Source organism: Panthera uncia, chromosome A2 (assembly GCF_023721935.1).
Source record: "Panthera uncia isolate 11264 chromosome A2, Puncia_PCG_1.0, whole genome shotgun sequence".
In the NCBI taxonomy this organism is placed as follows: Eukaryota; Metazoa; Chordata; class Mammalia; order Carnivora; family Felidae; genus Panthera; species Panthera uncia.
Window position 1 is genome coordinate 58,890,441 of NC_064816.1, and position 27,583 is coordinate 58,918,023.

Here is a 27,583-nt window from a genome sequence, read left to right on the forward strand (position 1 = left end):
ACCAAGTGTCAGTTTCTCACTCCCCCAGTCTGTTCCCGGCTGTGTCCCTGCCCTGGCCCCACGGTGGGCCGGCGGGCGGGCACCGAGGCTTCGAGTTGGAGGACAGTCTCCAAGGAAGGACACATCTGCTGCTGACAGGCTGTAATTACAAGGCTGCAGCCCCTGGACGCCACCTGCTCAGTGGCTTTGCTGCAGGCCCCCACTTGGAGACCAGCCATGTGGGGCTGTAATGGTCACACTCGAGGTTCTCTGTGGGCACCTGTCCCCCTGCACTCGGCTCACACACCTGCTTGCCCAGAGACGGGACTGTCCGGACACTCGGAGAAGGGCAGGAGGCGGCTGGGAGCACCTTGCAGCTGAGCCAAGGATACAGGGACACCCCACGGAGGTGCTGATGGGCACACGTCATCCTTGAGGTGCCCAGAACGGGGATTGGTGACTCTCTCGACATCGTCTGCAAGAATAGTGCCATGTGCGGTAGGGCCGTGCCCTCTGTGGGCATCTCAGAGCTGAGAGGACGTCCTGACGGTGGGAGCCTTCCACAGGAGGAGGGGGCGAGGCCTGGCAGGTGCCCCTGGTGTCATCTCTGGGCCTGGGGACAGCAGCCTGGATGTGGGGACAGGGGAGGTTGGGAGAAGGACTCCCTCTCCCTGGCCTGCATGGAGTGTCCTGGCCGGGTTTGACTGTTGGGCACAGTGGGTGCCCTCCCACAGGACAGTGACAATGGGGACAGGGGGGTGGACACTCTGGAAGTGCCAGGAGAGAGCCCAGTGCTGCCTGCTGGCCTGGAGGCTTGCATGAGCATGGTGGACTGACTCCCGGGGGCCCGGCCTTTGGCTCCGCAGGGTGGACATCGGCACCCGGCTGTCCGGCTCTAGGCTCCCAGACACCATCCTGGTCCCCTGGGCCATCCTCTGGGACACAGGGAGAACCCCCTTCTGCAGACGGGGAGGCCTGTGTCCTAACGTTAAGCGGCTGCCCGTGGTCCCTCGGGGGCTGACCTCCCAGCGGTCAGCTCGCGGCCCACGGCTGGAGTCTGGGGCATCTGCGTGCCGAGGGAGGCCCAGGGCTGGGTTGGCGCCTGTCTTCTGATGTGGGGCAGTGGCCGGGCCGCCTCTCAGGACAGAGTGTCGTGCACAAGTGTGCGTCTGCGTGGGTGTGTGGGCAGCGGGAGCCGGGGATTCTCACGTTAATGTGGAGGTTGGGGAGGTGGTCCCGTGGGAGTGAGCACTTCAGGGACACGTCCCAGAGCAGGATGAAATAGAAGCTGTAGGATGGTTCTCAGGGTGGGGGCGGAGCTCTAGGCTGTCACAGGACGTGGGGGGTCTGTGAGGTGCTCCCCCCATGCCGCGCTGGCGAGGCAGGGCCCTCAGATGCCCACACGCCCGGGCACACGTGACAGATGCAAAGCGAAAACAACGCTATACTTCTCACTGCTCATTTTTGTTCCGGAAAATGTTGTAAATTTTCATAATGTTTGCTACTTACGTTAACACAAGGCGGATTTGTGGGGCGCCTGGGTGGCTCAGTCCATTAAGTGTGCGACTCTTCATTTCGGCTTAGGTCATGATCTCTTGGTTCTTGAGTGTGAGTCCCGCGGACAGTGCAGAGCCTGTTTTGGATTCTCTCTCTCTCCCTCTCTCTCTCTGCCCACCCCCCCACACTCATGGTCTGTCTCTCTCTCTCTCTCAAAATAAGTGAATAAACATTAAAAAACTAAAAAAACCCCACGCACTGGATTTGCTATTACGTTTGGAAGCATTAATGCAGTTTGAAGAATTTCTTGGTTGCGTCATGTGGTGAATGTCTGTGGACATGACCCACTTGCGGGAAAGTGTTTTGTGCAGCCCTCTGCTACATAAGGGTGTCCAGGAGGGCCTTCCCGAAGTGTTTGATAGTAAAACTACCTTCCCAGCCATAATCACAGCCCAGATGACTGGTGCTAGTGAGTCCCCGGGGAACGTGCGGGTGAGGCGGGGGCTGGCACTCTTCCCATTGCGTGTGAGCGTGGACGTTCCGTGGTGTTGGCTGCCTTCTGGGTGTCCCTGTGGGCAGTGAGGTCAGTTGCAGACCCTGGTGGTTTGCTTGGGGCTCCGGCCCTGGAAGATGATTCTTTGGTGATAGCCGATCCCACGGCCAGTGGACCCCAAACGCAGGGACCCTGAGGTGGTGCACCTGCCCTTCCCGGGGCTGGTGTGTGTGTGTGTGTGTGTGTGTGTGTGTGTGTGTGTGTGGTGGGGTCATGGCCACAGACGGTGTGGATGTGTGGCCGTCCGGGGTGGTGGTCAGAGGGGCGTCGTGCTGGCCTACCTGGGAGACACCCCCTGCCCCCCGGGAAAGAACTGGCTCCGGACTTGGGGCTTCCCCATCTTGAATTGTCCGCGGGGTTTTCCAGGTGAGCTGAGGGACGGACAGGCGGATGCCTGCAGGGGAATAGGCCTGGGGGAGCGTGGGTGCCCCAGGGTGACCCCGGTCATAGCCGTGGGGGCTGCCCACCCTCCTGAGGCTGCCCTGGCCTGGGGAGGGGGTCCCCTGGGTTGGGGGTGTGGGGTCTTGGGGCGCACTCTGTGGTCACCGGCACCCGTGCTGGCGAAGGTGTGGGTCCCTAGCCCCGGCTGCATCACTAACGTGTGGTTTGCCCTCTTGCCCCCAAGGAGAATCACTGTCGCCGCATCAAGATCCTAGGGGACTGTTACTACTGTGTGTCCGGCCTCACCCAGCCCAAGACCGACCACGCCCACTGCTGCGTGGAGATGGGCCTGGACATGATCGACACCATCACGTGAGTGCCCGTGGCCTATGCCGAGCTGGTCGGTGGGTCCCGGGGGCCAGGTCCCAGGGCCGTGGAGAGCCATGCTGCACGGGGAGGCGTGGCGGGAGGGCTCCCTCCCGAGCTGTGCCTCCGTGGCCCCCTCCTCTGCAATTTGCCAGAACAGCGTTTCTTTGTCCGTGACCACCCTGGGCATCGTCAGGTGTGCAGTAATTGTGCGCGAAGAGGTCACTCTCATTGTTTAGCCAGACCACACACCCCGGTGGGGGACCGCGCTGGGGAGCCGTGGCTCACATCCAGCCAAGTTCCACTCGAAGGAACTGCATGTTCTTGCCTTCATGGGCGTGGCTATCCACGTGCTCTCTGCGAGGGAAGGCCTGGCCAGAGCAGGTGCGCATCCCGGGAGCACTGTGCCCTGCCATGCCCCCTTATTGTCCAGCCTCGTCTCGTTCTGAGCGGATGCAGAGTGCGTGTGGGTCAGGGGGGTGTGGGGCTGGAAGGTGGAGGGCCCGCCTTCTGGCATCTCGGCAGCGCGAGACGTGGTGTGGCCTAGCGACTGGTGTGTGCGTCACAGTCGGAGCCTGGAAGTGGCAGCTGAGTTGTCGTCTGTGGGACATAAATGACTGAGGGACAGAGAAATGCAAGCAAGGGGGCCCTGGAGGGGGGCGGACCTTGCAGACCCGGCACCTGCAGACCGGCCCTCGCCAGCGCCCAGCCTGGCGCCCGCTTCTTGTCGAGAGTGAGTGAGGGGGCCCTGGAGGGGGCAGGGCGGCGTGGTCCCGGTGCCTTGGTGGCTGCCGTGGGCCCAGCGCTAGGGTCGGGGTGGACGGGCCCTGGTGAGTCCTTGTGCATCCAAACACAAGAGCACATGCTCTCAAGGAGGCCGAGGGCAGGGCAGGCGGGTCGGGGAGGAAGCAGAGATTCGCTGTGCATGGGACTCGGAGGCTCGATGACGTCTGTTCTCCGAGAGGGCGTCGTATCGGGTCACCTGTCCCGTCAGAGCAGAGCGCGCCCCATCATGGGTACCCCATGTTGTTCACACCGTATGTCCTCTGTCACACCACACGCCACACGTCCTGTCACCTGTCAGCGCATCACACGAGTGACGCCGATCACCTGTCACATCACATCGTGTGCTGCGTCACAGAGTACAGAATGTGCCCTGTAGCGCCTCCATCTCCTGTGTGATCCCCTGGGGTAAAGTGGGGCCGCGTTAGGGTCGCAGGCACAAATGCAGGCGGGGGTCGCGTGGTGCACGTAGGAGCCTGTGAGCTAGACAGGGGCCTGACTGGGGCAGCGGACGGCTCTCAGAGTTGGGCCAGGCAGATGGTGCCCTGAATAAGGCAGATGATGCTGGTACCCACCCTTCCCCCTCCGGGTCCTCGTGGCAGCCTGGTGCCCTTCAGACCCTGAGCCTCCTCACCAGGTGGGGCCCCCAAGCACGGCCACCCAGGCCCCTGCACTTAAGACACGGGCTGTGCTCTCATGGGCTCTGGGCCTCACCTGGAGTGGTGCCTGCACTTGGAAGTCCTGTGGGTGTGTCATCTGCCCTTGGGTTTGGCCTCGCGCTGTGCCGTGTGGAGATGTGGACCTGTCCCTGGTCTGTTTGTTCTGGGAAATAGGGTCCCCGTGGCTGTGCCTCCTGCCTTCTCTCATGGACTCCTGGTCCCTGGGGTCCTGCCAGGCCCTGACACCTTGACTCCCGGTCTTGCCCTCTGACGTGGTCCCCCACAGGGCTGGGGGCATCTTGCTTGGCTTTTGAAGGCTGCCCTCTGCCCCCTGCCCCAGCTCCTTATGCCCAGAGCATTCCAGGTCTCTGTCTTGACAAACTGGGAGTCCCTGCTGGGCCCAGGCCCTGGCTCTGCACAGAAATGAAGGCCACCAGGGTCACAGCTTAGAGGTGGTCTCCTGCACAGATGAGCCCTTCTGGGTACCACAGAGCAGGCCAGTGTGTGTCCGCTGCATGGCTGGGCTTCAGGCCGGGACTGCTTCCCAAGGATGCCACTCCTGGTCCTCTGGCAGCCTTCCTCGCCGGCCACACTGTCCCTGGGTGACACACAGAACACATGCAGGACAGAATTTGTTTATCCAAAGGCGGGTCTGCCCAGACACACTGATCGCAGAGCGAAAGTTTTGACTGGAGCTTTGGAAACACAAGAATTCTTGGAGGAGAAATGAGGACCAGGGTGGTGGCCGGAGTGGGCATCTGGGCCTCTGGCCAGGTTGTGCGTGCCACCCATGGAGCCCGGGGAGCAAGGTCTGTGTTCTCAGCCACATCTCCTGTCCTGAGGCCACTGTCTTCCACCTGCGCTCTCCAGAGGAGCGCCATCCCTGTGAGGTCCCTGGTGGCCCTGGGCGGCTGCACTGGGCTGTGGGTGACCAGCAGGAAAATGGTGCCTGCAGACGTACCCGGTCAGGCCATGGAGAGGTCTGCTCCAGGCCGGGGGGGGGCCTCTCAGTGGACGGGGGAGACCCAGATGAAGGATGGTTTGGGCCAGTTGTGAGATTGCTGAAGTGTCTCATGCGGACCCCGTGTGTGGTTCTGGGTGCTCAGGATCGGGGGGGAGATGCTGCTAGTTCCGCCCCGGGGTGTAGACCCACTGTCATCCGGCAGCACATTCGCTAGGGTCACGCACTGCGCAAACACGAAAGTCCCCTGACATGAGCTCAGGATGGGCTCGTGAGGGGCCGGGCGTTTGCTGCCGCTGGACGGAGCAGAGCCGAATGAGTTAACGGTGACAGAAGAGATCTCCTCAAGAGCAGACGCGTGCAGCCTGTGCCCGGCTGGGTGCTGACCCCCCTGAGCCTGGAGGGGCTGAGGATCCTGTCCAGCAGGTGGGAAGGATCATGTGTTGCACTTGGTGGGAAGTTTGCTCCTGTGGGAATAACGGATGGGAATATTTATCCGCTGCGTGTTAAGGCCACACCACGAGTCCCGATGTGGAGGTGGGGGCCCGGGCCCTCACCCTGGGTGGTGGGCACAGCTCCCGGGGCCGGGGGCTCTCCCCGCAGGCCGGCCCTTGCACTCTGCTGGCTCCCCAGCCACTGGGACATTGACTCACCCCCCCGCCCAGAAAAGGGGGCCGGCTCAGCGAGCGGGGTGCGGAGACTCCTCTGCATGGTCCCCTCCGGTTCCAGAGCGTCTGGATTCTGTGCGCCTTCCAGCAGTGGGCGATTGTGCACTCACGCAGGGTAGCCCCGTCTGTCATAGGCCTCAGCACATCGTGCGCCAGACCAGAAGCAGGCCAGGGGCCATGTTGCTATAAGACGTAACGCAGACGTGGCTTTGCGGAAGGCTGCGTGTTTGGTTTGCGGTATTGGGTCAGGGGAAGCGAGCGGCCTGTGCTCTGCCTTCTGGGACCCATGCTGGAGCTGGTGGGGCTGCATGGTCCTCGGGGCGTGGACGCCCATGTAACTAGGTCGGAGCTGGGCTGGCCCCGGAGGGAAGGTGCCTCTGATGGTCCTGGAGGCCCCTGGCTGTCTCTGTTCCTGGCCAGCATGTCTCAGGAAGACAGTTCCTGATGCACGATCTGTTGAGAAGCGCCTGTCCAGGTGCCTGAACGTTAGCTGACACAGAACTCAGGTGTTTGAAGCAGAACCTTCTGGAAGAGGGGAGAGACAGAGCCCGCCGGAGGGGTGTCTGGGCTGCAGACTTTGGTTGGAGGCTGGCAGCATGCTGCACGCTACATGTGGCTGCCAGGGTCTCCATGCCCTTTGTCCCTTCCCTGGTGCAGAGGGCACAAATGCTGAAAATGCACAGAAACACCATTTGCAAATTTTCTTACTCGTCTTTCCCTACGTTCTTTTCTTTTTGCAAATTAAAAAAAAAAAAAAACTACCCCAAATTTTAACCTTTTTTTTTGTCTCAGTGCCTCTAGGTAGAGGTTGGCAAATGACTGAAAAAAGTTATAATTAAGAGAAAAATACATTTCATGTGTGTAAAACTAAATAGGTATTGAAGACACAGCCACAGTCAGACTTCTCAGTAACCCTTTGAATGGTCTGTGGCACATGGACTTCTGAATGCATCCGTGAACACCTCTGGTTCTGGGGGACAAACCCTTGGTGGACACGGTGGGCAGCGGTGGGCCCCCGACGGGAGGTGGGTCCAGGATTGCGTGAGGCCCCTTGGGGGCAGGGTGGCCCAGCTGGCGGGAACCTGGCGGGAGTGGCGGGCAGTCTGCACGTGGAAGTCGGGGCCACAGCAAGCTGGGCCCAGGGGGCACCGTCCTCAGGTGGGGTGGCTTTGGCAAGAGGAATGGGCATCTGAAGGCCCCATGTTGGGACCCCCAGCAGTGGCGTGGAGCATCCTGGGTCCTCGTGGACCCTCTCCCATGTCTCCACCCATACCTGCACCTGCCAGAGTAGGAGTTAGCAGGCCGTGGCCGTGGCCTTGAGCCTGGAGGCACCAGGGTAGCTTGGCTGCTGTCAGAGCCTGTTGGCACTCGTTCAGCCCCTCCCTGGATTGCACACAGGGAAACTGAGGCTCAGGGCAGTGGTTGGTGTGGTCATAGTTGCTGGGCCGGTGGGATTTCCCTAGAAATCCTGGTGTCTCCCAGTGTAGGCTCTGCTCCCATCCCCTCCCCATGAGGAGTGGCTGCCTTGCCTGTGTGAGGTTCTGAGAGCCAAAGCCTCCGGACCTCGTCCTCCCCAGGATGCAGTCAGTGTCCTGTCCGTATGTCCTGGACAGAACACCTTTGTTTCATTGTTGAAGCCCCTTGTCTTCCTTTAGTGTTTTTATTTCAGATGTTTTAAGAGCCCAGGCACCCCCATGTCTCTGGTGATTTGGGTCAGCCTGCCGGGAGGTCAGGGTGTGGCCGGGAGCAGTCCCTGATGGACCCTGTTGTACTGGCGCCAGTGATGAGCCCTCAGGGACTGGGGGTAAAGATCTGGGAGGGCTTCCTGGAGGCTGCATCTCGGCTGGGCCAGCTCGTGTTCGGGACAAGGCAGTGCACACGAATCGGCTCCAGTGTCGAAGCAGGAGGTGGAGTTTTCGTTGGGCTCATGGGGGTCTGCATGTGGCTGGGCCACAGGGTACCTTCCGCTGGGAGGGGGCAGAGGGCGGGTTGTCTGGTGGAGCTGGCCTTAGGGTGGCAGCCAGTCTCCCTTCCCCCTTGTGATAGGCATCGTAGCCATGGGACCCTCGTGTCCTGCACCTCGGCTTGGCCTCCTGGCCCTTCTTGGTTGGGCTTGGCCGCTGACCCAGGAGGCCTGTCGGGCACACCTGCCTGGGGGTCACTGCGGACAGTGCCCTCTTCCTCCTGTGCAGCCCACTTCTGTCCCTGGGAGCCCACCAGACAGCCCGCTCTTGCCTCCTCAGCGGTGTGGTTTAGAGTTTTCCTTAATAACACAACTTCTGCCCGTTGGGGAAGTCGGAACGAGGAAAACAGCACCGGAGGGCGTCGGCATAGCCACACGTCCCCTTTGCCTAGACAAAGTGTGTCATATGCCTCCTGTGTCTGACTGTGGCGGCACGTCCAGGGGCTGGGAAATGGGGTGGGACACCCCCCTGGATCCCCCCACGGCTGCAGGGAACCCCTTCTCCCACAGAGCGTCCTGCAGGTCGCCCCACTGTGGCTGCCGACCATAGGCCATCTCCCCTGGGCACCGTGGGGATGCACGCTGTCCCATGTTCTTCAGCCAGGGGTGACCTGCACCCTGGGACCTGCCGACTGATTCCACGTCCACATGTGTGTCGAGGCCCACTTTCCATCCCGTATAGTTTGCTTGGGGGTCAGGCCACGACTTTGGAGCGACAGCCTCCCCACAGGCCAGGTCTGGAGCTGGGGGTCAAACCCCAGCTGTCCCCCAGGGCGCTTGGGCCATGGAGACTGTCAGATGCTCCTGGCTGGTCGTCACCCTGGCCTCTGGGTCAGCGGGTCACAGAGCGGATCGGGGGCTCTGATCTGAGGTCCCAGGCTTGCTTGCCTTCAGGGGCTACCCTGGGTGGGGAGGGGGCAGGAGGCGACGTGGACACAGTGTGGGGTGCCCGGTGGCTGGGGGGCTGAGGGGCCCTGGCCACCTGGGGCCCCACCCGGGGGTCAGGCTAAGGTCAGAAGACCCCGTGCTCTCACCTGGCCGGGCTCCCCTGTGCGTGTGTGTCACGCCCGTGACTCGTCTGTTGCAGGTCTGTGGCCGAGGCCACCGAGGTGGACCTGAACATGCGCGTGGGGCTGCACACAGGCAGGGTCCTCTGCGGGGTCCTGGGCCTGCGCAAGTGGCAGTACGATGTGTGGTCCAATGACGTGACCCTGGCCAACGTCATGGAGGCGGCTGGCCTACCTGGGTGAGTCGGGGCAAGGCGGTGTGCTGTGGGGGGGCGGCGAGGGCAGGGGCGCGGGTGCTGGTCTGTGCTGGGCCTCCGGGACCCCACAGCCTCCACGGGAAGTCGGTCCTGGCCGGAGAGCAGGCCCGATGCCTGGCCACCTGCTGGCGGTTCCGTTCCCTGCACTCACTGAGGAAGGGAGGTGCTGTGGCCTCAGAGCCTTTCCGTGCTTGCACGGCCTTCCTCCTGGCACCGCGGTGTGCTTCGTGTGGTCCCTGCCCTGTGGCTGCTCCACTATGGTGGCCTCCCCTGCCCAATGAGGCCCACGGCCAAGGCAAGAATGGGGTTCTCCCTCCCCCCGCTCAGCGGCGGCCACGGGAGAAGGGCCGCCAGGCACAGCTATGTGCCGCCAGGGCTCACGTGGCCCCCACGCTGGAGTGAGCGTCAGCCACCCTCGCACCCATGCTGGCCGTGCAGTGTCTGTTCCCGAGCTCCCGGCCGTGTGTGCCTCCAGGGCTCTGCCCCTCCCCCGTCCCTCACTGCCTGCCCTCTGCCTGCCCCAGAGACCTGGTTCCTGGGGACACATCTTTCTTCTTCCCTCCTGGACAGACTGTGGGGGACACATAGCACCCGCCTGATGCTGAGGGCTTTCCAAGGGTGCTCAGAGATGATTGTCGTCTGTGAGCCTGGCCGTCCCTGAGCACCTCTCCCGTGGACCGTCACAGCCTCCAATCGACCTATCCCTCCCCGCCCCCCCCCCCCCCATCTACCCATTCAGCAAACACCCCGTCCACCACGGGGTGTTCAGAGAGCGTGACTAGACTCGGATGGGTGGGTGGACCGACGGGTGGGTGGATGGACAGGTAGGTGGGTCTTGTCACTGCGTGGCTTTCATTTCACGCTGAGACCCCTGAGGCTGGGTTCCTGGGCCCCTTCCCAAACTGGACGCCCTGAGCAGTTGCCCTGAAGGGGCCAGGGCCAGGCAGAGGTGGAATCGGAGGAGGCCAAACACACCCACTCTTCACATGCATCTCCTGGTCTAAAACCGACCCTTTATACCTGCTGCCTGGTACTGCGGCCAATTCCCCGAGTTGACGCGTGAGGTGCTCGCTCCAGGCTGCCCTGGAGCAGACAGCGCTGGGTCCTGAGTAAACTCCCCGAGCCCCGCGGGCCCAAGGGGAAGCACAGTCACCTGTGTCTTCCCTGGCTCCAGGATCAGGGGGGCCTCCAGGCCCGGACCTCATGTCCCCTTGCTCCTGCCGTCTGGGAGAGTCACACGCATAGCTGGGCCTCCGATCCTGCAGGACTGAGACAGTGGGCGCTGGCATCCCAGCCCTGCTCGCGTCCTGGGAGGGAGCTTCCGGGGCTGACGCTCTCTCACCACAGACATGGGGCGAGTGAGCGCCTGGGGCCAGTGGCAGGCAGTGCTCGCTGGTGAAGGTGGGGCCTTGTCTCACTGGCCTTGCGGCCCCGGCCTGGTCAGGCCTCCCGTTTGTCCCCAGGCCACATCCCAGCTGGGACCCACGGGGGCCTCCACTCCCACCACGTGCTTGCACCTGAGACCCCCTCTTTCCAGAGCCTGGAGCGCTCTGCACTGAGAGCAGTTGCTGAGATTTCTGTGACCCGGGGGGACCCTCAGCTCAGTGACTGTGTGCAGCTCCCATCTCTGCTGTGGACGGAGGACCCTGAATGCAGGACGCTCCCCTGCCTCTCCAGAGACCCTTGCTGCTCCGCTGTCCCTGTGCAGTTCTGGGCCAGGCTGGCGGGTGACAGAGTCCCTCCCAGTGGTGAGGACTCTCACTCATCCTGCTTGAACGCCCTGGTCCCTGCAGGAAATCAAGGAGACATGGTGGTTTGAGGACCACTTTGCACACTGGAGAATTTGCTTTTCTCCGCAGACCCCAGTGCTCAGGTCTCTGGGAGGCACTGGGGCTGAGGGGTTCTGGGGCTGCTGTGGGTTTTCAGGCTCACGGTTCTGCTCCGGGGCGGGTGTGGGGAGGCATCGACTACGGATTCTCTTTCTCGCCAGAAAATGTGCCGGGATGAATGTGAACGCTCCATCTGGTGTGGGGACAGCGAGACTGGGCAGGGCCTGAGGTCTTGGGGACACTCTGCTTCTCCCCTCACCCCACTGCTGTCTTCCGTCCTGCTGAAGGTTCTTGTCGTCCCTGTGGCTAGGCTCCCGCCCCCTCCCTTCCCCGGTGACCTGCGTGTGACATGTGTGACTCGGCGAGCCTGACCACTTCTCCTGCACGTGCCTGTGCTCAGGGACGCCTCTGCTGTGTTTTGCAGGAAGGTCCACATCACGAAGACGACCCTGGCGTGCCTGAACGGGGACTACGAGGTGGAGCCAGGTCATGGACATGAGAGGAACAGTTTTCTGAAAGCTCACAACATCGAGACCTTCTTCATCGTGCCGTCACATCGGCGGAAGGTGGGCGCCAGGACCCTCCTGCGTGGACACAGACGGGATGGCGTGTCCACCCCCTGGGCCAGGCCTTCGGGGTGGGGGGAGGGGTTTGAGGGGAGGGGTGCGTGGGGGGGGCGGGGGGTGTGTGTGGGGCAGGGGCTGTGAGCTCCTAGACCCTCCGTCAGAGTGCAGGGTCCTCTCAGGGGCTGGGCCTCCTGCAGCCTCCCTCCTCACCTCCCTGGTCCTTTACCACCTCTCCTGGAAAACAGGTGAGGGGTGGGGGGAACGCTGAGGGGTGCTGTGCCCACAGGAGGATCGTGTGGGGGGGCGCTTGAGGTCACTGTGTCCAAGGAAGCTGATTTGGATATGATTAGAGGTGACCTTTTCCTTTTAGGGCTCAGGTGAGAGGTTCAGGGCACAACTGAGGGGCTCAGGACACAGGTGAGGGTGCAGGGCACAGGTGGCCCCAGCTCTCCTTCAGGACATAAGCGTGTCATATGTGGGGGACAGCTTCAAACTTCGCTGTCATGGTGCGCCCACGGATCAGGGCTCTGCGGTCCCTGAGATGCAGCAGTCCCTGTGACCTGGGGACCATGGGTGAGGGTGGCCCTGGGCCAGGACAGGCTGGGCTCGCGAAGAAGGGGAGAGAGTGGCAGCTGCCAGCAGGGCCTGGAGGAGGGCCGGGTAAGGGGTTAGCACTGGGCCCCAGGGGGATGGGAGTGGAGGGTGGTCTCTGAGGGGCAGGGACCACAGGGGTCGGCATGTGTGGTCCTTAACCAGGCTTCTGGGGTCTCCCCCTGGCCCGGCCCCACAGCTTTCTGCTGTTCTGCCCCCGGATGCCGGCTTCACTCTGGTTTTCCGAGGCCATGGGTGCGGCTCTGTGCTGTGGGACCTGGTGCCGGTTCTGTTCACTTGTTTGGTCCCCGTGACCTCCTGGAGTGTTCCCGTCTCGTTCATGCTCCAGGCTGGAGGGGCAGCATGGGTGTCCTCACTGGGTTTCTTTGTGCCACGTGTCGACACAGATATTTCCAGGGCTGATCCTCTCTGACATAAAACCAGCCAAGAGGATGAAGTTCAAGACCGTGTGCTACCTGCTCGTGCAGCTGATGCACTGTCGGAAGATGTTCAAAGCAGAGATCCCGTTCTCTAATGTCCTGACGTGTGAGGACGACGACAAGGTAGGGGCCACCATGACATGTGAGGACGATGACAGGGCAGGGGCACCATGACGTGTGAGGACGATGAGGTAGGGGGTGCCATGACGCGGGAGGACGGTGACAAGGCAGGGGGCGCCCAGACGTGGGAGGATGATGACAAGGCAGGGGACGCCATGACATGTGAGGATGATGACAAGGTGGGGGCGCCATGACATGTGAGGATGACGATAAGGCAGGGGGGCTGTCATGACGTGTGAGGACAACCGCCAGCGCTGGTCCCTGAGCAGGTGCACTTCGGCCGGGTCAGCCCTGGCCTTTTCTGCTTCTCAACCTTGTAAATGCCGTTCAGGGCTGGGCTGCTTTTGCTTTCCTGCAAAAATCTTTCTGGTATCTTGTATTTTTATTTACTTATTTACTCTTGCAGTTTGGTTTTCCATGTGTGTATAGGGAAATTCGTGCTCAGACCCCCAGCCTCTGGCTGAACCCGCCCTCCAGATACTCGCGCATGTCAGATGTTCTGTTGGGAGGTCTGGCCGTGGCCTGCGAGCCGGGGGACCGTCAGACAGGCCAACCCTCCACAGGGAGCGCCTCTGGCTGCCCCTCCTGTCCCAGGCCTCCCGCTTTGCCTGCACGCTTCTCCGTGGTGGAGTCCTCTAGTGGATGGAAGGTGGCCTCCCCTTGGGTGTCCCTGCTGTGTGGCCTGGCTGCCAGGATTTTCCACCTTTCCTCTCGGCTCGGTCAGAGCCATCTTTGGGTTTTCTGGTCTCCTGCTGGGTTGTGGGGTGCTGCTCTGCGGGGGTCCCCACATCCACTCAGCCACACAGGCCTTGTGTTTCAGGGGGCGGGGGCCAGGGGCCGTGTCCCAGAGCCCCGGAGGAGCCTGGTCTGCCTCCCCTTCCCAAGCGGCTCTGAGCCTCGCCCTCCTGTGTCCTCGTGTCCTGGTGCCTAGCCACCATTGCTCCGTCGGTGACTGATTTCCATCTCCCGAGAGCGCACTGCGCCCCTCACTCCCGGTTTCCCTGCCGTGTGGGTTTTGTGCGTTAGAAGGGATTCCATCCCTGCTTTTGGGGGAGAAGCTGCTGGCTGGGACTCCTAGGGGTTTGTTGCCTCCAAGGATTTTTTGTGGTTTTGCTGGTGAGTTCGTATTTGTGAGAATGTTGCCGGAAACCCCTGGACAGCTTTGCTGGTGGTGAATTCCATCAAGAGTGGCCTTCCCTCTGCCAGGTACCCGGATGGGCTTCACGTGCCTGGCAGGTGTGTGCACGTGTTCCTGGGGGGGACCCCTCTGTGCAGAGCCGGGTCGAAGGTCACGTTCCTCACCGTCCCCTGTGCGAGGTCTCTGCACGTCAGTGTTTGCCGTGGGGCCTGTGGAGGCACAGGCTTCCGTTAGAACTATGACTTCATGGCCCACCCTGCTCGGGCCCCTCTTTGCTACGATTGCCCCGTGAAGATGATGGGCTCTAGAAACTCCGAGTCTCCGGCAGCAGAGGTGTGTCAGGTACCTTCCTGGCCTGGGCTTCTGAGTCCTGACATCCTCCCGTGATTTCCTTTTCTCATAGCTTCTTGTGCATTTGGAAGTGCGTGTGTGAGTGTGCATATATGTATGCACGTGCATGAGTTTCTGTGCATGCATAGGTGTGTCCGTGTGTATGCACATGTGTGTGTTTTCATACGTGTGTTTGCCTGCGTGCACATGTATACGAGTGACTGTGCGTGCACGTGTGTGTTTGCATGTGTGTACCTAGGTGTGTGCATGTGTGTTTGTGTGCACATGCATGCACAGTGTGAGTTTGTGTGTGTGCATGTATAGGTGTGTGCATGTGTGTGCACGTGTGTGTGCATTTCCATATGTGTGTATGTGTGAGTTGGCCTGTGTGCACATGCATACGAGTGAGTTTATGTGCACGTGCACGTGTGTTTGCGTGTGTGCATAGGTGTGTACGTGTCTGTGAATTTGCACATGTGCATGTGTATGTGTGTGTGTTCTGTGTGTGCATGTGCGTGTGAGTGGGCACATGTACATGTGAGTTTGTGTGCAGTGTAGTTTGCATGTGTGCATATGTGTGCATGTGTGCACACACGTGAGCACATGTGTGCATACATGTGAGCACATGTGTGCATACAAGTGCACATGTGAGCACACGTGTGTGCATATGTGTGCATGCGTGTGCGAATATGCATGTGCATATATGTGTGCACGTGTGTGAGTTTGTGTGTGTGTGTGTGTGTGTGTGTGTGTGTTCATGGCCCCTTCCCTCACTGTCACTTGGAGTTGCCGCTGGATTGCTCACCCTGCATCCTCTCCTCCCTCTGGGAGCAGCAAGCCAGGCCTGGTTTCCCCCTGTCCCCAGGCCCCCAAATCCCGGCCCAGCCCCCGACACCTGGAATCTCCGGAGTGCAGGACGCCTCATGGGTGCTGCCTTCAGACTCTGGTCCTTCATCTGTGTTTGCCGGGGACAGAAGGTCCTGGCCCTCTAGCCTCCCACCTTGGGGAACATCTGCTGCCTCACTCTGTGCAGGCATGTGCTCCAGCCGCCATCCCTGTTACCTCGCCCTTCACCCCAGGGTCCGAGGCCGAGTTCCACAACCACTGTGCAGTTTCAAGGCTCCCCGTCTGCACACAGCTCCCCAACCCGAGAGGGTCTCCCTGTGCCCCTGGTGAGCTGCCGGCCGGTGCATCAGATTCGACCACCAGCGTGTCCTGGACCCCGAGCTTCGGCCCCATGTCTGGTCCCTCCCTCCAGCCAGCGCTTCCGGCCTCTGGCCCAGGTGGCTCCCCTGCTGGGGGCATGGAGGGACAGGCAGGTAGCCGGCTGGGGCCCGCGGCTCCCCTTCGTCCCCTTGCCTCATGGTTAGTGACAGCAGGCCCCAATGGGGGGACAGTAGTGTCTGCCCCACGGGAGGCCCTCGGGGGGTTGATGCGGGGCCGTGACAAGGCACGTGGTTCCTAAGGACGGGGTGGAGAGGTGCAGAGGCAGGGCTGGCCCACCAGCAGGGGCCCCTAGTGAGGACTGCGAGCGACCACCCAGTGACCTGCAGGGCCGGCCCTTCCATTGGCGGCCGCTGTCTCCACCGGCCCCCCTGACCCCACTGGCCCCACTGGCCCCGGAGCCTGCCTCCCCGTTGGGATGAAGTCCCTCACCGGCCCTGTCTTCCGCTCATCCGTGTCCAGGCCTGACTCCTGTGCCGGTGCCACGATGCAAATGGCAGATGTTGAATTTCAGTATCTCCTGAAGTGACCCGTCCGTGGTTTTGTCCCCGACTCACACGGTGAGAGGTTGCACGGGACCCTCCCGTGTCTCCAGGATGCCGAGAAGCTGCCCCTCACTGTCTGTGCCATGCGGTCTGGGTGCCCGAGCTGTGCACTCGGCCCATGCCTGCCCTCTGCTCTCTGCCTGGGACAGCGATGGCCTCCGTCTCTGCCACCACAGCCACGCGTGCGCCTCTTTTGTGGCTTTCAGTGGTCGTAGGTGGGGTTGCCCGTCCGCCCTGGACGGGTCAGACCAGGGCACCATCGCCATGAGCCGCTCACCCCTGAGCACCCCGGCTCAGGCAGGTGCCCATGGACCATGGTCAGGTCTCAGGCTGGGCCTGCCATCTGGGGTCAGCCACAGGGCATCAGGAAAGCCGGCTGAGCGTGGCCTTCATTTCTCAAGCCTCGGCAAGGACAGTTTGGAGCGTGGGCATGGGGTTTGTCACCCGGGACTCTCATCGGACTGAGCACCCCTGACCGCCCGGCCCCAGAGTTCTGTGGCCTCAGCGCCCCCGTCCGTGGCGTGTCCGGCTGGGCCCACAGGCATCAGCGTGGCAATCAGCAAACATACTCCCTGGGGTCCCGGGCAAGCAAGGCGCATTGCGTGGACCCTACGATGTCCCTAGTGAGAGAGGAGGCAGCAGCTTTATAGCAACACGCTTCACAGTTATAAAGAAAGGGGTAAATTCCTGGTAAGCATGAAGAGAGGAAAAGGATGGACGGAGAAGTGCGAGTCTGAGCACTTCTGCAGGACGTCCCTTAGTCAGGACCCCAAGTCCGTGGTGGGGCCTCTTCCCAGCCGGGGTCACTGGCCTGCAGGGCTCTGATGTGGCTCCTGGCCTGTGTAACTCTGACGTGGCCCCTGGCCCACGTGGCTCTGATGTGGCCTCTGGCCTGTGTGGCTCTGACGTGGCCCCTGGCCCACGTGGCTCTGATGTGGCTTCTGGCCTGTGTGGCTCTCATGTGGCCCCCGGCCTGCATGGCTCTGATGGTGGCCTCTGGTGTCCAGGCAGCTCAGCCGCTGCTTTGTGGAGGCCGTGGGCACCCAGGCCCCAGAGGGAGAATCCCTCCAGTTCCCAAGATGACCGGTCACTTCTAGAAGGTTGTCTCTGAAGTGGTGTCTTAAGTTCGGGGCCTGTGGGGAGAGCATGCGGGGAGGGAGAGTAGGGTATGGGCTGGGAGGGGCTGACGCTAGGCAGGGCCAGTTCTCGGCCCACAATGTCTGGGGTGTCAGCCTGAGAGGAAACCGAGACCCAGCTTGTGCTTCGCGGGTGGGAGATGTTTCCGTTGTCTGCGCTGCTCACCTGAGGGGAGCTGGGCGTCCACGCTGGGTGTCCACGCGGGGCATCCACGCTGGGTGTCCATGCCGGGCCCCAGGGGTGCACTCCTACCTGGCCCCGGCCAGGCGGCCGTCCTTCCCGCCCTGCCTCACTGCCCACGCCCCCAGCAGCCATATCCCAGAGCAGCGGGGGGTCCAGTGGGAATGGAGGGGCAGAGGGACCCCAGCCCCCAGGAACACTACCTCACACATGTGGGCTTCCACGTGGACTGGGGCTCCTGACCCGCCTGCTGGTGGCAGTGGGGGACCTGCCGAGGATGGTGAGAGCCAGCTCGAGGACTCCATCGGCGGGGACACGCTTCCAGCTCTTCACGGGCGTGAACGTTCCAGATCCTCACGACCATCTGCTGTCGTCATTTCACAGACCAGGAAGCTGGAGCACAGAGAGGTTAAGCGGCCCACCTGGGGATGCACGGCCCTTGGTTTTCAGGTCTCTGCACTCGAGCCACTGTCCTTCCCTTTGGCGGGTTAAGGGAGAGGCTCAGACAGCCAAACTCCACGTTGAAACGAGAAACAAGTTTTGTCTTAGCCTTGATGTTGATCTGTTTTCCAGGGAAATACGTGCTTGTTGTGGGTAGCAGAGAAAAGCATGCAAAGAGGGGAGTGGCACCAGCTCAGGTCCTGCCCCATTCAAGGAGCTGTGGGTCAGGGGTCAGGGCCTGGGGGTCAGGGCGTGGCGGCGCTCTGCACGCAGGTGTCCTGAAGGACCTCACGAGCCTGCCCAGGGTCCCGAGTGAGGACGACCCTGGCCCCCAGAACTCAGTCCTGCCCCCTTTGCCTCTGCAGACGTGGGCAGGTGGGCACAGCTAATCCTCTCGAAACAGCCGAGGTCGGGGGGCCATGCTCCGCCTGCCATTCCCTGCGTGCCGGACCCTCATAGGAGCTGAGGGCTCTCAGGTGGTGGGAGTGGTGGTTGCACAGATGCGTCAGGTCCGGGGGACAGCACGTTCATGGGGGCCAGTTCAGGATCGCGGGCCCTCTGGCCCTGCTCACTGGTGGGTTTTCCTGGGCTTGTTCCCGGGCCCAGGGAGGCAGGGGCCGTGGAACCGGAAAGAACACACTCGTAGCCTCGCATTGGCACAAACGTCAGCAGCTTGGCGGGTGACGGGTTTCTGTCCTTACTTACTTTACGTTTCCACAGCTCTCCGGAAGTCAAGATGATGCACTGCACCGACCCCCCACGTGTCAGCTGTGGCATCAAGCCGCCCGCGCACACACACAGGCTCTGGGGCCCTCAGCGGCCTCCCTCGCGGTCGTGTCTCACCCAGCTCCTGCGTGGGGAATGGACTTGGGTGGGTGGTGTGTGTGGCTCTGCCCCGTCCCGTCCTGGTGGCTGCACTCAGGATATGGAACATTTCCATCACCGCCATGGTCCCCCTTCTGCTGCGGTCACGCCGCCACCCCCAACCCCGGCTCTGCTGAGTCCTCTGCATCCCAGTGACCATCACTTGGGAACATCGTACACATGGAATCCCTTGGTTTGCGCCCTGTGAACTTGGCTGTTTCTTCACTCAGCACAAAGCCCTGGGGTGTCTCCAGGCTGACCCTGTGTCAGCAGCTCCCCCCTTTCCGTGGCCGGCTGGCATTCCACGGTGTGGATGGACCGCCGTTGGCTTGACCACTCTTGTTGAAGGACATTCTGGTTGTTTCTGGCTTTGGCCACGGCAAATAAAACTGTAGCGAGCTCTCACGTCGAGAGTCCTGTGTGGACGCGAATGCTCCTTTTCTGGGAGGGATGCCCAGCCGTGCATCAGGGTACACAGGATGGGTCTTGTTTTGTTTTCTTTTTTTGAGAAACTGCCCACCCATTTTCCGGATTGACTGCCCCACCTCACGTTCCCACCAGCCTCGTACGGGATCCCGCTTCTCTGTGTCATCGCCTGTGCTCGATGCTGCCGCTATTGTTGTTTTTTAATTTTGGCTGATCTAGTAAGTGTGTAGTGACATGTCACGATTTTATTTTGCATTTCCCTGGTGGCTAATGATGCCGACCATCTTTCCAGGGACTTATTTTCTTTAAAAAAAATTTTTTTAAATGTTTTATTTATTTGAGAGAGAGAGAGAGAGGGAGAGAGAAAGCACGGGAGGGACAGAGAGAGACAGGGAGACACAGAATCCAAAGCAGGCTCCAGGCTCTGAGCTGTCAGCACAAAGCCTGACACGGGGCTCGAACCCACGAACCAGGAGATCACGCCCTGAGCCAAAGTCGGATGCTTAACCGACTGAGCCACCCAGGTGCTCTTCGAGGGGCTTATTTTTTATCTGTGTTTTCTCTTCTGTTTTGGTGAAATGTCTGCTTTCTGATTGGATTGATTTTTTGGTGCTGTTGTCTTGTTTTTCCACCTGTGTACAGCATCTTTCACAGGACAGACATTGTAAACTTTGAAGATGTCCAGGTTACCGATATTTTTTCTTTTATGAGCTGTTTTTGGTGTCCTCAGAGCCGTCTCTGTAGCCCAAACCCCGAAGATTTTAACGTTTCTTTTAAGAGTTTATACTTACCAGTAAAACCTTGGTTTGTGAGCTTAATTCTTTCCAGAAACATGCTTGTAATCCAAAGCACTTGTATATCAAAGTAAATTTCCCTGGAAGAAATAACAGAAACTCAGATGATTCATTCCACAACCCAAAAAATATTCATACAAAAGTGATTACAATACTGTAACATGATACAAAATAATAAAGAAAATATAGAATATAAAGAAAAATAAGTTAACCTGCACTTACTTCTGAAAACCTGGTGGCTGGTGTGAGGGAGACGAGAGAGGAGGGTTACTGTGTAGGACGACTTTCACGATCACTAATGGAATCACTGCTGTCTATTGGTACCATGGGATCTTTTTCTGCATGGGGGCCCTTGTATACGTTCACATGGATGTTGACTACAGTGCAGTATTAATAAACTCTCGTCATAGACTGTATTTACTGTAACTGGTAATAAGGCAGCAGAGGAAAGGGTCTCTGTCCGCAGGCAGCCTGAGCTAGAATGAAGCAAAGCGTTCCTAAGCTCACTCTTGTATGGAAAAGCAAAGGACTGTCCACAGGTGCTTTGAAGTGACAGAAAAGACACCAATGCCAGTTGTGGGCACCTTCCAACGTGCTGAAAAATCACTAATTTCTGCCAAACACCACAGCCTGAGACTGAGCATCCAAGCCTGGGAGATGATCGCCCACAATCCTGCAGAGAGAGAGAGAGAAGGACCATTGGCTCAGTTGTGATCACATGTCATTCAGTGTCATGTTTGACTCATGTTGCAAGACATCACTTGCTTATCAAGTTAAAATTCTTAGAAATGTTTGCTCGTCTTACAGAACCCTCACAGAACAAGTTACAATCCAAGGTTTTACTGTGTATGTTTTATAGTTAATCCTGTGATCCATTTTGAGTTATTTTTTTTTTTTTTTTTATAGGGTATGAGGTTTAGGTCAAGATTTACTTTTTTGCTTATGGACGTCCATTTGGTCCAGCACCATTTGTTGAAAAGACAGTTTTTCTTCCATTGAATTGCTTTTGGATTTTAGTCAAAAACCCTTGACCATACTTATAGGAGGCTGCTTCTGGGCTGTCTGGTCTTTTCCACAGACCTTTGTGTCTGGCCCTCCACCAACACCATACCATCCCAAGTAATGTAGTTACACAGTCTTAATGTTGGGCCAAGTGGTGTCTTTCACTATATTATTTTTAAGACAAATGAGCTATTCTAGTCTCTTTGCTTTCTGTTTAATATTTAGAAAAAGCTTGTCTATCCATAAAAAAGTTCCTGTTAGGATTTTGATAAAATTATGTTAAGCCTGTGTACATCAATCTGAGGAGAATTGATATCTTCACTGTGTTGTGTCTTCTAATCCCCAAGCACGCATTTCTCCATTTGTTGAGATCTTTAATCTCCTTCATCATCAGCATTAGTTTTAAGCATACATGTTGTGTTCGTGTTTTGTTAGATTTGTACCTACTTCATTTTTCTTCGTGATTATGAATGGTCCTGAATTTTAATTTCGTCTGCACGTGCTGATTACTGGTATTAAAGAAATACTTTCTTTATGTTCATCTTGTATCTAGTGATCTTGTGGAATTCATTTGTTTTCCTCCCCTTGGAACTTAGTGTGTAGACCATCATGTCACTTATCATAAGGATAGTTTCGTTTCTTTCTTTCTAATAAGTTTGTCTTTATTTTCTTTTCTTGCCCTATTGCAGTGGATGGGGTTTCTAGTACTGTGGTGAAACTCCGTCTTTCACCAGCGAGTATGACGCTGGCTATCAGTATTCTGTAGATCTTCCTCATCAGGTTGGGGAAGTTCCCCTCCCTCCCTAGTGTTCTGATGATGTTTATCAAGAATGGGTATCGAATTTTGTCAAAATGCCTTTTGTGCATCAATTCATACAACCATGGGGTTTTTTATATGGTGGTTAATCGGGTGTTAATGTGATATGTTGCATTCGTGTACAAATATGTAAACAGCCTTGTGTCTCTAGATGTGGTCACAGTGTGTACTTCTGTTCATATTGTGCTGAATTCTATTAGCTACTATTTTGTTAAGAATTTTTGCATCAGTATTGAGAGAGATGGCCTGTGGTGTTCCTTTTTTGTACTGTCTTGGTCTGGTTGTGTTATCAGGACAATACTGACCTTGTGAAGTGAGTTGGAAGGCGTTGCCTCTTCTGTTTTCTGGAAGAGATTGTATAGAGTTAGTGTTAGTTCTCATTTAAATAGTTAGGAGAATTCTCCAGTGAAACCATCTGGGCCTGGAGATTAATTTTTCAGGAATTTTGAAGCTATGAATTGAATTTCTTTAGTAATTACAGGGCCAGTCTGACAGTGTTTCATGTCAGGTGAGTTGTGGTAGTATATGTGTGTTTGGAGTAGTTCACTGATCTAAGTTGTCAACTTAATTGTGTACCACTGTTCAAAGTATTTCCTTCTTGCCCTTTTGGCGTCTTCAAGGCCTGTAGTTGAATCGCATTTTTTTTCCTGAATCTGTTAGTGTCTTTCCCTCTTTTCCTTTGTCATGCCTGCTACAGACTTTTCAGTTTTACTGATATTTTTAAAGAACCAATTTCTGTTCTATTGCCCTGTGCTGGGCACTGCCTCTCATCCCCCCCTCCCCCCCCCGCCATCCACACGGCTGCCACATACACATCGTGTGACCCCATTTGCGGACACGGAGCCCCAGCGCCGAAGCTGAGCTAAGTCCCCTGGCATCTCAGGTGCCAGCGGGCAGTGGAGCCATGATTGCATTTAAGGCCCCCAGCCCCGGGCCCCCAGACTCTGCAGCGGGCGAGCACACGGGCCTGAGAGGGCGAGAGAGCTTTCTCTTCAACACGAGGAGGATTTGTTGACGTTTCTTTCTCTCCCCGACGGCCGCAGCGGAGGGCGCTGAGAACCGCGTCGGAGAAACTGCGAAACCGCTCGTCGTTCTCCGCAAATGCTGTCTACACCACCCCGGGCACGCGCGTCAACAGGTACATCGGCCGCCTCCTGGAAGCGCGCCAGACGGAGCTGGAGATGGCGGACCTGGACTTCTTCACTCTCAAGTACAAGCAGGCTGAGCGGGAGCGCAAGGTAGGTGACCGGGACCTCAGGAGTGCGGGGGATCCCGGCGGCCCCTCGGCCGTGGCCACCCACACTCGCTCTTACGGACGTGGCCGCGGTTCCCAGGGGGGCACCCTCAGGAGGACCCCGCATGTCTCCTGGAAGCCGCAGCCACCGATGGCGGGTCTCTGTGTCTCCTAGTACCACCAGCTCCAGGACGAGTATTTTACCAGCGCCGTCGTTCTGGCCCTCGTCCTGGCCGCCTTGTTCGGCCTCGTCTACCTGCTCATCATCCCACAGTGAGTGTCGGGGGCCCAGGGGCCAGAGGACAAGGGCATGGGGGCTCCCTCCTTGTCCGCTGGTTACTCCCCCGCGGTCCCGGCCACAGCCAGCTGTCCATTTGCCCAGTGGCTGGCTGTGCGAGGCCCCGACGCACATGTGCGGGACGCTCGCTCTGTTTCTAACGTTTAACTGAGCCAGTCCTGGGACGCCATGTATTTTCAGCGTCTCCATGCACACACGTGCACCCTCGACTTCAGGACAGGTTTTGAGGGAGGAAATGCAGCTGGGTTTCCAGGTGTGGGTCATTTCAGACACGTTAGAATGAGATAGTGGGCTCTAGGGAGGAAGAAAGAGGTAGCAGCAGAGCGGCATCCGGGCTGCTGAGTCACAGTGAGTCTGGTAGGGCTGTTTCTTGGTGGGGACGATACACCTGTCTCCCAGAGGGAGCACTTTCTTTTTTTTCTTCTGTTTAAAAAAATTGTTTTTATACATATTTTTGATAGAAAGAGAGAGCACAAGTGGGAGAGGGGCAAGACACAGAATCTGAAGCAGGCTCCAGGCTCTGAGCTGTCAGCACAGAGCCCGACACGGGGCTTGAGCCCACAAACTGCGAGATCATGACCTGATCCGAAGTCGGACGCTTAACCGACTGAGCCACCCAGGCGCCCCTCAGACGGAGCACTTTCTTAATGAGCCCTCCCAAGGGCAGTAGTCCCCTTAGAGTTTCCAGAAAGCACACGGGAGCCGCCCCATCTCCAGACACCGTGAGCGAGGTGACCTCCCGATGGCCCTGCCTGGGGATCAAGCCTTTTCTAGAAGAGCCGCTCCCAGATGAACTCCAGTCAGAGGGCAGTGCCTGGCGGCCAGCCCTTCGTGAGAGAGGACCTCTCGGCAGGTCCAGGGCTGATGGAAGCTGGGGTGGAGGCGGGAAGGGAGCTGGCGGGGTAGGGGCTAGGGGAGACTCCCAGGCAGCCAGTGAGCACATGGCACCTGCTCCAGCCACGGTGACCCTGCATCCTCTGCTCTAGGAACCTGGTCCTCCTGCTGCTGCTGGCCTTCTGTATCTGCTTCCTGGTGGCCTGCGTCCTGTACCTGCACGTCACCCGGGTCCAGGTGTGTGTGTGTGTGTGTCGTGTCCTGTGTGTGGCCTCCGCCTGCCCTCTCAGGAGCGCAGGTAGGGCGGTGGAGACCCTCACCCCCTCTGGAGTAGCGGGAGCTCACGAAGCCCCGTTGTGGGCTGGGCGCTGCCGAGAGTTCTGGGAGCACCTTGGGGACACGGGGCAGGCGGTCTGTAGTGATGGAGTGAGGGACACCCGTGAGCGCCTTCTCCCGAGTAGAGAGTCCAGAGCAGGAGGCTGGCGGTCTGTTGTGCGCTCACGTGGTAGTTGGGGTTCTCTGTTGGCTTTGCTGTTGTGACTTTTGGGGCGTGGCTGGGTTGGCGCCCGAGCAGCCGTGCTCCCAGGGGGGCGCTGGGTCCCAGCCCCACGGTGGCCTCCAGGCCTCATCTCCACGCCCCCCATTTCCCTGTCACCCCGCAGCTACGGCGGCAGACCCAGTGTTAGCTTTGCGTGATTGTGGGAAACAGCAACTTTGTGAAAAACTAAATTCGGTTTTATTCACTTAGCTGCGTTGCTATGCATAGGTAACTTCTTGTTTTTAACTGGGAAAATTATACTTACCTAAACCATGTTTCTGGCTTTTTCATCTTCATAGATGGAGTGATACTCGCACTCCAAGGAAGATAGCTTAGTCACGTGATTGGCTTCTATGGCCTGCTGTGCCCTCCAGGGAGCTGGGAGCCAGTGCGGGTGGACACTTGTTCCTGGCAGAGGCGGCCTCAGGTCTCCAGCCGGACGCGTGTGGATTCAGAGTCTGCCAGGCTGTGGGCGGCCCTGTGCTAGTTCTGAGCATTCCCGCCGGGTCATGGCCCAGAGACGGGTAGGGGGGCATAGAGACAGGATCAGAAGGCCAGTTTTCAGAAGAGCAATTTAGCCCTTTGTGTTTGAGCAAACATCTCTGGGATCAGGTATTCGTGTGGAGTGCAGGCCTTTGTGCGGGGGCCGTAAGGAACGATACTTTACAAGTGACAAAATCGCTAGCTATGTACAGGTCTCGGGTGACAAAGGGAATTTGCTGCCTCACATACTCAAACGCCCGAGAGAGGAGGGAGGGCCCAGGCTGGTTTTCTCTGGGGACTCCGTTCTGCCACCAAGACCCGGGCTCCGGGCCCTCCTGCCCGTGGGGCCGGCCTTCCTCGAGGCGTGTCGTGGACAGCCGGCTCTGTGCTCACCCAGCAGTGCAGGGTTGGGAGGAGGCCTGGCGTCCCCTCAAAACCCAGCAGCCTCCCTCCCAGCTCCCTGGCCTCTGGCAGGCAGAGCCCCTGGGAAGTGGCATGTGCACACGGGGGCGTCCGGGTGCCCCTGCCGGGCGGAAGGGATTCAGCCTTCTCCCTGGCCGGGTCTCTGCCCCTAGTGGAGCCCAGCACCTGGAGCCAGAGAGCAGAGAAGATGGAAGTAAAGCGGCTGGCGGGCAGGCACACCTTCCCCATCTCACTGCTTGGGGGACCCCTGCCCCACCCGGTACCCACCCCCACTGCCCGGTCCCCGCTGCTCCCTGCTTCCAGGCTCTCATGTCTGTCCTCTCAGCCCATTGACAGGTGACCACAGCCTCCGAGGGGCGGGGGCAGGGGCGGCCAGCTGGCTCTGCACTCCAGGCACCATGAGGCCACGAAAGGGAAGGTGCCCGTGGGCTTTGTCGGGGGTTCCTTCAGTCCAACTGTCAGCAGGTCCAGCTTGGATGGTTGTGGGACTGTCACCACAGTTCCCAGTAGCCCGTCCCCAGTCTTGCCTGTGGCCGTCCCTGTCCCCACGCCAGCCCAGGCATGTGGCATCCTCCCAGCCCTCCTGCTTCCCTTCTGCCACCTGCTGGCCATACAGACCTGGTGTGGGTGACCCAGGCCCCAGTTGTCTTTGCTGAGTAACGGGTCCGCCCCTGGTAAAGCCAGTCGCGGCTGCCACCCGCCAGCACAGGACGCCATGTGGCCGAGGGATGCTGCCTCCTCACTGGCCTGGGGCTCGAGAGAGAAAGCGTGGGGACCACTGGTGCCCGTCACAAACGTACCAGATACGTATTAGTCTGAACGTCTTTTCTCTCTTGTTTATGTAACCAACAGTAAGAGAACTTTGCTATTTTGACAGATGTTTTTAAGGGTCTTGGGACAATCAGCAGGATTGCTCCCTGCGTGGTTTCGCACGGTGTTGTCCACAGCCCCGTGGCACATGGCTCTGAGAGAGCTACCACACCATCGGCACCACAGCTGACGCTTTTCACTGTCTGTGAAGCCTCTGCTTTGGGATCGCAGGGTCACGGTCAGGCTGGCGGGATACCCCAGCACGTAGCCATTGCCACGCTCGTTTCTGGGGAGAGATGGGAGGGTGAGACGTCGTGCATGTCCGTGGGGGGAATTTCCATGGAAGCATGTGGGCGGGGAAGGCAAATCCACATGCAGAGCAACTCCCCTGGGACAACGGAGGGAGGACAGCAAATCCTGCTGCCGCGGGCGGGGCCCCAGGTGAGGTCGGCAGTGTCACTTGGTCAGTGAGGGGGCTGCCAGCCTCGACACCCATCCCCAGAACCCTCCCCTGTGTCTCCTGTCAGAAGGGCGCCGTGTGGGGGCTCCCCGTTGATCTCTGCGGTGGCCGTAGTCAGGTTGGCCCTCGTGAGCGGAAGTCCGCGTTCCTGGGCGTCACCTCCATCCCTGCCATGGTGGCCACTGTGTCCGTGAGCCCATAGGGCAATAGCAGGGGTGACTGGGGAGGGAGGCCGACCAGTGTCCACAGAATGGGTGGTCTCACCTGCTTGGTTAGCACACTCCTTGTCTGCCACGTCCCGCGCCGACCGGTGTTCACATGGGACACTGGTGTTGCCCGCCCACTGACACGGGTCTTCCCGCACGTGTCTGCCCCACCGGTGACTTCCTGTCACAGTATTCCAGCCATGCCTCTTCCCAGACCATCCAGCCAGACATCAGCTGGGGCCCACGAATCAGCGAATGATCGCACACGTGGCCGTCACTCCCTTCAAGCCAGGTGCCCAGCCGGGCGCCGCCTGATGTCCGCGAGCAGCGGTATCTGCTGTTCCTCTGTCGGCCGATGTACACTATTCGTGAGGCTAAGGGGTAGCTGGAGCGTGGACTGCGGCCTCTGGGCCGCTTCTCTGTGTGATTTACGTGCATCCCACGGCCTGCTGGGCCCAGTCGTGGCCGTGCCTCTCCCATGGATGATGGAGCATTGCTGTGCACGCCCAGCTTCAGGGCCTGGAGGGTCAGCTAGCACCCGGCTCAGGTCCCGCGACCCCTTGCTGGCCCGTGGCCAAGTGGCGAGTCCCCGGAAGGCCCGGGAGCAGGACGTGGGTGTCTCCAGAGAACGGCTGGGCTTTGCTGTGAACCCCGTGCAGAACCCGAGCTGCGGTTCACACGTCCAGGCGGCCAGCAGCGCCAGGGGTCCGACCCACAGTGAGCTCGCGAGCGGAGGGGGCCCGTGAGTCAGCGTTAGCCATGCTCTTGCCTCTGGTGGG

General features: G+C 59.2%; 1 protein-coding gene across 1 annotated transcript in view; it reads left to right on the forward strand.

The window, feature by feature from the left end:
* Positions 1-27,583, forward strand: part of ADCY1 (adenylate cyclase 1) — a 104,403-nt gene that overhangs the window by 44,692 nt on the left and 32,128 nt on the right. Inside the window, exons 5-11 of the mRNA XM_049642261.1 lie at positions 2,655-2,782; positions 8,898-9,056; positions 11,328-11,469; positions 12,468-12,623; positions 22,562-22,756; positions 22,928-23,025; positions 24,037-24,121. Coding sequence (XP_049498218.1) covers positions 2,655-2,782; positions 8,898-9,056; positions 11,328-11,469; positions 12,468-12,623; positions 22,562-22,756; positions 22,928-23,025; positions 24,037-24,121 — 963 coding nt within the window. The remainder of the gene's footprint in view (positions 1-2,654; positions 2,783-8,897; positions 9,057-11,327; positions 11,470-12,467; positions 12,624-22,561; positions 22,757-22,927; positions 23,026-24,036; positions 24,122-27,583) is intronic.